The sequence below is a fragment of the Podarcis tiliguerta genome, assembly GCF_965153285.1.
Source record: "Podarcis tiliguerta genome assembly, chromosome: 1".
In the NCBI taxonomy this organism is placed as follows: domain Eukaryota; kingdom Metazoa; phylum Chordata; class Lepidosauria; order Squamata; family Lacertidae; genus Podarcis; species Podarcis tiliguerta.
In genome coordinates this window covers 57740492-57748171 of record NC_139534.1, presented here as the reverse complement: position 1 = coordinate 57748171, position 7680 = coordinate 57740492, and the positions used below count along the sequence as shown (strand labels likewise).

General features: G+C 41.4%; 1 protein-coding gene across 3 annotated transcripts; it reads right to left on the bottom strand.

Annotated features, from left to right (window-relative positions):
- Nucleotides 1-394: 394 nt before the first annotated feature.
- On the bottom strand, nucleotides 395-6896 carry LOC310672091 (uncharacterized protein). Of its 3 annotated transcripts, XM_083428692.1 has the most exons (5): nucleotides 6398-6874; nucleotides 4218-4338; nucleotides 2688-2853; nucleotides 1159-1352; nucleotides 395-654 (listed from the first exon to the last, which is right to left on the bottom strand). In XM_083428692.1, exons 3-5 carry the CDS (start codon nucleotides 2737-2739, stop codon nucleotides 619-621), a joined length of 282 nt encoding a protein of 93 aa, XP_083284818.1. In that variant the 5' UTR covers nucleotides 2740-2853; nucleotides 4218-4338; nucleotides 6398-6874; the 3' UTR covers nucleotides 395-618. The 3 variants fall into 3 exon arrangements, with proteins under 3 accessions (XP_083284818.1, XP_083284817.1, XP_083284816.1); XM_083428691.1 differs by lacking the exon at nucleotides 2688-2853 and having other exon boundaries at nucleotides 6398-6896; XM_083428690.1 differs by lacking the exons at nucleotides 2688-2853; nucleotides 6398-6874 and adding an exon at nucleotides 4463-4627.
- Between the last annotated feature and the right edge of the window lie 784 nt (nucleotides 6897-7680).

Below are 7680 nucleotides of genomic sequence, written 5' to 3'. Positions count from 1 at the left end.
ATGATTAGTTGCACCAACAGGGTAAAGAACAGCTTCTATCCTTGGGCTGTTAGGCTGCTGAATGAAAAGATAACAACAGGGCAACTGACTTTTGGGTTTGGTGGGTGTGCGTCAGTAAACGAGGGGAATTAAGACTAAGAGAGCTGAGTGGGGGGTGCTGGTGTAATCTCACTGTATACAAGTTGTACAAGTGATAATAAACTATTTCATTTCATTTCATTTTATCTTTTGTTCTACCCTGCTTTGAGTTGGCAGTATATAAATATTTTTATAAATAAATATCAACAACAATTAAATTCCCTTTCTAGAATTGTTCTCTAGATCCTTCAAGTAGTCTCTGGATTAACTGTGACATTTATCATACACACTGAAAAATGAATCTTCAGCACAGAAATGCAAATCACGGGTTTTAATAATGATTCAAGTAGGAATGATTGAAGAACATGGCAGGAGATTTCTCTAGCTTTTCTGCAGCATATGATTATTGTTTCAAAGGGAGGAGGGACCTCCAACGTCAATGACAGGATGAAAGAAATAGAAGAATGGATCAATATTTTCCAGCAACCAATATCAGTAGTAAGCATGTGGAATTTGATTGACTTCTTCCATAGATCAGAATTACTCGTCGCTGCTGCATTTGTCAACCATCTTTTTCTGAAATGAAATGAAACAAATGTAAGTACAGGCGATAAAGGAAATGAGGAAGGTTGGGGCTAGCTGGTTCTTGGCAAGCATTACTCAACAGCCTGCTTCCTGAACAGTAGAAGATCATGCCATGGTGAAAATGACTGAAAGTCAATAAAAGGCAACTTTGCCTCGATTCACTTGGCTCAACCATCAGAACAACTGGGCAGGTTTAGGGTTGGAAAAGATGGGTCTTCCATATGATGGCACAGGCCTGCTGCATGCATATTAAACTAGAGTTATTACTGTATGACCTGAATTAGTCTCTGACATATGGAGAAGGCTCTGGTAATATAAATGGCAGGACAAAGAATTTAGATCCTTTTTAGATCATCAGATATTAACTTGTGGCATATGCATGCTAAAATAATGTTTTTAAATAGCAGACTGCAAATAAAGTTTGACGGGATGAAAGACAAAGTATAATAAATACCCAAACACAGGCAAGAAAAAAATGGCAAAATAGATAATTACCACAAGATCATATAACGCCTCTTTTTCCTTTTCTGTAAATTCATCCTGGGTACAACTTTGCACCTTCTGTGCATTGCTTATCCCATACTTTAAACGAGATACGTGTTTTTTAAGCTCCTCTTTTAAGTCATCCGCTGTTCCAGAAAGGAATGCAGTCACTGAATTCTCGACAGAAGGACATAGCTCAGAATAAACTGGGAGGGGGGAGGAAACAAAACAAAAACTGAATTTATAATACTTTATACATGTTTTATTTAAACTCTTTATTGTCATCTTAGAAAAAAGAAATAATCACCTGATAACTGGATGGAAATAATATGATTCAGCTGAGAGGGCCCAGCTCAGCTCCAGTTTGGATGCCCACTTCTCTGCAAGAAAGCTCCACAGGAAAAGCACTTTCTTGTGCTGACACCACATGAGGATGGTTTAAATGTTCTTTCCTTACCATGTTTGTATGTCAGGGACACACAGTCCTGACCAGAGGGTGCTATGTTTCCTGGGGTCCGTAGATGCAGGGGGAGAAATACTATACTTCCTCTGTGTAGCACTAACCAAAACTGGCCTTTTCACAGCCAAGTAATTTCTAAATTGGAGGCCATAAATATGACATCTTAACTTACCATAAAATGCACATGTCACTAGATCAAACTGAGTCTTGTTGTAGTCCACTTAAGCTCACTGACTATCATCTTCAGTGATTTTTAGGGTGCCCAGGTTATAAAAAAAAAGGACAGGGCTCTTGCGCCTTTTAACAGCTGTGTAAAAGAGGAGATTTCTGCAGATGCACCTCCCATGCCAAACTATACCTGTTGAAATTTTTTAAGGTACAGGAGCCTTGTCCTCTTTTTTTTTTTTTGCATCTGGTTGCCATAATGATTTTTTAGAGTTCAGTACTGTCACTAGGGATGTAGGAAAGCACCGTTTCTGTCACAAACTATGTTACTCGTCTCACTGTCCGATGTGACAAATTTTACATAATTATGTAAATTATGTAATTACATTGCCATTGCATTATTCCACCTCATTCATTTCTATGCAATGGAAACGCGGGGGGGGGGGACGGGGGACAGGGGACGACGACTCATCAATCATGTATCGTTTCCAGACTGAAAGTGACAACAGCTAATACCGATTGTGTTCAATTGACTGACTTTCATTCCAGACGTGGAACGAATAAGTGAACAGAGGCAATTTCTGCTTCTATTTCCGTCAGGATTCTCCATTATCCCTAACTGTGGCCTGTGCAATCTTAAAGAAAGCATACTGGGGAGAAAGCCCCATTGGGCACAACAGGACTTACTTTTGAGTAAGCCTGCTTTGCATTGTGCTGCACTTGAGTGGAGGTCCTGCAGAGCTGGTCCAGGACGTCTCATTGCCTAAAATGTCCAGCTCTTGGAGTTCATTTCACTGAGATTCTACTGTATTTCATTTACAAATGGCATATTTGGAAATGTTATGCCATGCTACTAAATGTTTGCTTCTTGAGTCTATTGAAACCAAGAGCCAGAAGTCTCAGTAGTGATGCTTACCTGAAGAGCAGTAGCATGCTAAGGCGATGAGCAGGATGAGTGTCAGCTTCATGATGAAGAAAAATGCTCAGACGGGTTGCAGCCCACAGCAAAACTATCTGGGATCCTGAGCTGCGCAGCTCAGGCATCTATATATATAGCTCTATGTGCCCACGAGCTGCTCCGCCTACAACACAACACATGCCCTAAATCTTATTGTTCTCCTCCTCATTTCTGATCAAATCCAAAGAAGATGGAGAGCTGCAGTGTGCATTTAAAATTCAGTGTGCACTGGGTTGGTTACTGCGGTGCGCCCTATTAGAGAGTTCCTTGAGAGGATAAAATCAAATTTTTGACTATTTGTATGCACTGCAGATGGGGGGGAGAGCCAGTCTGTCAGCAAACTGATACAGAATATCATCTACCTGAATTTTTGTGGCAGCTTTTAAAAGAAGTGGGGGGGAATGCTGTGGAAATGGGGTGAACTAAACTTAAGGTTGGCAAGATGACGAGACCAAGATCAATTCCTACAGCACAAGGAGGGTCAGGTGTGGCTTCCTGTTGGCCTATATGCAGAGTGTACGTAGGATTTAAGAAGACAAGAGAGCCAAGAGAGATTTATGGCTGTACTCTTGAGTTTCGATGCATCAAATCCCTGCTCACATATGAAGCTCACTGGGTAGCCCTGGGAAAATCACTCTTTCTTGGTATAGCGTACTTCAAAGGGGTATTGTGAGGCTCGAGTGCCACACTGAGTTTCTGGGGACGAGAACGTAACAAAACAAAATCTCTCTCTCTCTCTCATGTGTTATACTTAATAGACCCTGTGTGCAGTTGCTAAATCAATTACAAATATACTCAGGTTTTAATTCTGCGTCTTTGATTTGATTCCCGCACCCCAACCACTTTATAAATGTATAGTAACCTTCCAAATGTGCATTCAATTATATGCAAAGGAAATTTCAGGACAAAAGATCAGTGGCTGTAAGATTTTCAAGGTTACAGAGAGCAAATGGTTGATGGAGGCAAAAAGGAAAGGGCAAGTTGTTCCATGGTAAGGTAAATGCAAATGATCCATATAGCCTGAGGTTTTATAAACAGTCCAAACTATCTTGACTTTGCCAGGTATTGCTAATATGAATGTTGCTTTTAAATTCTTTAGGTCATTATGGGATTACCTAAATTAAAGGATGTGTATATATTGACATTTCTCCTTTGCGTATTGATTTGTGCCCAGGCATGTTATTCATGTCCTAATGGAACGGATTTAGGGGAGTGGCAACGCTGGGGACACCACAACTATGATTTAGAATGGAGCACGAAAGGGGGTGGGTGGTGAATTTTGGAGTTGCGCAGGGCTCCACTGAAATTTGAGACCCCAAGCTCCACCACTGATGGAACTACTTCATTGGATACCACCTATTGTCTTTGGGCTAGGCTAACTATGAATTCTGCTTTGAATTCTATTCACTCCCCCCAATTATCCAGATCATCTTCATTCATTCATTCATTTCATAAGCAGACAGTATAGACAATATTATCTTTACTAACCAGCTTGGTTTCTTCTGATTTCCTTCTCTTTTTCTTTCCTTGTTATCTTTTCCTTGTGTGGAGGAATGTACTGTAACTTTCTGTGGGCGAAAGGTCTGACACGGGCAGAAAGATTCCTTAGCTAAAAACAAAGTGAAAAGGGCCAAAGATTTTAAAAAATAAAAATCATGAGACTTACCATGAGAAGAAATCTCACCCATTTTTAAAATGCTGTATACTATTATGAGGGATCAAGAGCAGCTCACCTGGTTGGGTGGAGCTGCAACAACAACATTTGACAGAGGTAGCATCACTTCCATGTACTGGAAGGGGAAAGTGGTGGTGAGGTCAGGGCTGTGCAGAGCCAATCTAGTGCTTACGCTAATACGTCTGTGTGGCCTAGATGGAAAATGATCTGAACCTGTGCAAAGCAGCTTTGTGTGTTTGGTATTAAGTGTCTGAGGCAAATTTTGCACCTTCGTGTGCTGTAGAAGAGGAGTGCTCACAAGCATGCTATCAGGTGGATTAATGGATTGATCAACCCTTAAAACCTTTTCAGGAGACCTTGTCAAGGAACAAGAACTTACGACCCTCCAGATGTTTATGGAATACAACATTCCTATCCCCTGTCTGTTGGCCATGCTTACTTTGTAGATAGTAATATACGAGGTGGCTACAGCCACTTTACCCCAATGCTGCTGCTTGGAGGGTATTCCGCCTCTCTGGGGATAGGCACTGCCTTTTTTATGTACTCTTATGAGAGATAGGCAGGCTGTTTGTACATCATCAAGAAGCAGAGCCAGCATGGCTTCTGCATGGACAAGCCCTTTCTGACGAAGCTATTAGATTTATTTTGGAGTGTCAACAAGCATATAGATAGAACTGATCCAGTGATGTAGTGTACCTGGGCTTTCAAAAACCTTTAACAGGGTACCTCATGAAAGTTTAGTAAGGTTAGCACTCATGGAATAAGAGGAGAAGTCTTCTTGTGGGCCAGATATTGGTTAAGAAAACAGAGAACAGGAATCAATGGACAGTCCTCCAAATGGAGACATGTGGAAAGTGGAATCCCACAAGGATTGGTATTGGGACTTGTGATCTTTGGCTTGTTCGAAAGTGATCTAGAGTTAGGGGTAAGCAGTGAGGTAGCCAAGTTTGTGGAAGATAATAGGTTGTTCAGAGTCATTAGCATGAAAAGATTTTGCAAAGGGCTCCAAAAAGGCCTCTCCAAATTGAGGGAATGGGCAGTAAATGGCAAATGCAATTCAGGGTAAATAAGTGTAAAGTGATGCATATTGTGGTGAAAAATAATCTTAATTTCACATTTACACTCATAGGGTCTGAACTGCCAGTGACTGATCAGGAATGAGACTTTGGGGTAGTAGCTGAAGGAATATTTGACCCAGGGTGTAGCAGCTGTGGAAAGACAAATCCCATGCTGAAGATGTAAGAAAAACACTAAGGCCTAATTTGAATAGTAGAGTGCTAGGTATCTGGTGGGAGGGGCTTGTGTGTTCTGCTCCAGAATCAGCCCCTCCCTTCAGTGTGTTCTGTTAAGTTTCAGTTAGGAGGGACCAACTGTCTCTTCTTGTTCCATGCCTCAAACTTGCCTCATGTCGTCGTATTTAGTTTCTTTCATTATGTTATTTTGTTCCAGTTTTCTTTATTATTAAAGCTGAGTTTACATATACGTGAGCTTTATTTTTCTCAGTGAGCAAGAAACTCTGCTGAGGAAAGGTATGGAATGTCCTAAACTGCGTGAGTGAGGGGATATTCCCAGATATTGCAGGAGGATTGATTTTGTTAATCACCCCACCTCACCTCCACAACAGAAGATACCTAGAAAAGGAATTAAAAATAAAACTGCTGATATCATAAAAACACCATTATACAAATCTATCAAGAAGGTGGAGTAATTTCTCTGTGAGGAAACGCTGCAGAATTTTTGACTTTTTGGTTCAGAGAAAAAAGGTGATGTGACAGAAATTATGCATTGCATGGAGAAAATGTTTTTCTGCTTCTTTCCTAACATTAGAACTCATGGGCATCCAATGAAGCAGAATGCTGGAAGATTCAGGGCAGATAGTTAAACTGTGGAACTTGATCCCTCAAGAGGCTGTGATGGCCACCAACTTGAATGGCTTTCCAAAAGGATTAGACAAATTCATCAGTGGCTACTAGCAATGATACCCTTGTCCTACCTTGGGAGCCAACATACATCTGAATCCCAGTTGCTGGGAGTTTCAGGTGAGCAGAGTGCTGTTGTCCAGCTCAAGTCCAACTTGCAGGCTTCCCATAGGCACCTGGTTGACCCCTGTGAGAACAGCAAGCTGGACTAGATGGGCCATTGGTCTGATACAGCAGGAACATCTTCTATTCTTATGTTATGTTAAGAGTCCTACCGGGTTCAGAGAAGTGCAAGACTTCTTAAACAAGAGTGCAAGCCTTGTGGGACTAAACTGAATCCATTTTTCTGCAATATCCAGTTACAGTGCTTTGGCAAGAAGGAAGGTCTAGAGATGGGGGGCTGCTTGGAGGAAGGAGTGCCCAGCACCTTAATAAAGTATATTTCCCAGAATTCTTTGGGAGAAGCCACAACGGTTAAAGTGTTATGATAGTCCTATAATTGTATTGTGTGGATGAGGCCACTGACTAGAGTCACATGATGCATTTGGCAGTCTTTGTTCCTTATTGAAATGTTTTGTTCATCATCCCTGGGCTAATCATATTGCCTGCAGAAAGGTCTTGTCTATTTTGAAAAAGTGGACAAATGAATGGTTTCCTCTAGCTTATCTTTGCTGCCTTCCTTTAACCTTGTAATATAAGCTCCTGACTGTCTAGCACATGTCAGTATCATGAGCGTGCAAGCGCATTTACTCACATTTGTGTGGGTGGGTGTGGGTGGGTATGTAGACATTTATTCACAGGTGAGCATATCAATTCTATCAGCTGCATTCCTGTTCCTGGGATCAAAGTTGGGGCCCATAAACTCTACCACCTGCTTCCATGACTTTCTGGAATCAATGTATCTGACTGATCATTATGGCACTTTGTCCCTAGTACTAGCCACTCTCCCCACCCCCCACAAAAATGGTTTGGAAGTTAGGGAAGCACAACTGCCTGTCTCTCAAACTAGCAACACAAGGGCCCTCTCTAAGTTGTAGAGAAGGGCTGGGCCAGCAACTCGCTGTTCAGAACATTCCTTGTTCTGCTCTAACATAGTCTCTGGCTGGCTCTAGCAAATCTCAAGAGATCAGTGCAAAAGGTACACATTTAACAGCCTACAGGAATGAAACTTGAGCAAAGGAATGCAAGGCAGTAAGTTTAATAACAATTTGAATATGACTGATTGCAGAACAGCACATGTGATTTCTCTAGGATTTCTGTCGCATAATGATTATTGCCCCACAGGGAGCTTCTTTGAACAAGGACAGTACAAGCGAAATCGAAGAATGGATCAATTATATGATATTTCAGGAATTGG

Bases quoted from the DNA above. Each gene is read 5' to 3' on its own strand.
- LOC310672091 (XM_083428690.1), bottom strand. From the start codon at position 4,516: ATGGAAGTGATGCTACCTCTGTCAAATGTTGTTGTTGCAGCTCCACCC. The intron at 1,353-4,217 runs GTTAGTAAAGAT...CCCCCCTCCCAG, and splicing joins AATCAGAAGAAACCAAGCTG to TTTATTCTGAGCTATGTCCT. The intron at 655-1,158 runs GTAATTATCTAT...ATTTCATTTCAG, and splicing joins AGGCGTTATATGATCTTGTG to AAAAAGATGGTTGACAAATG.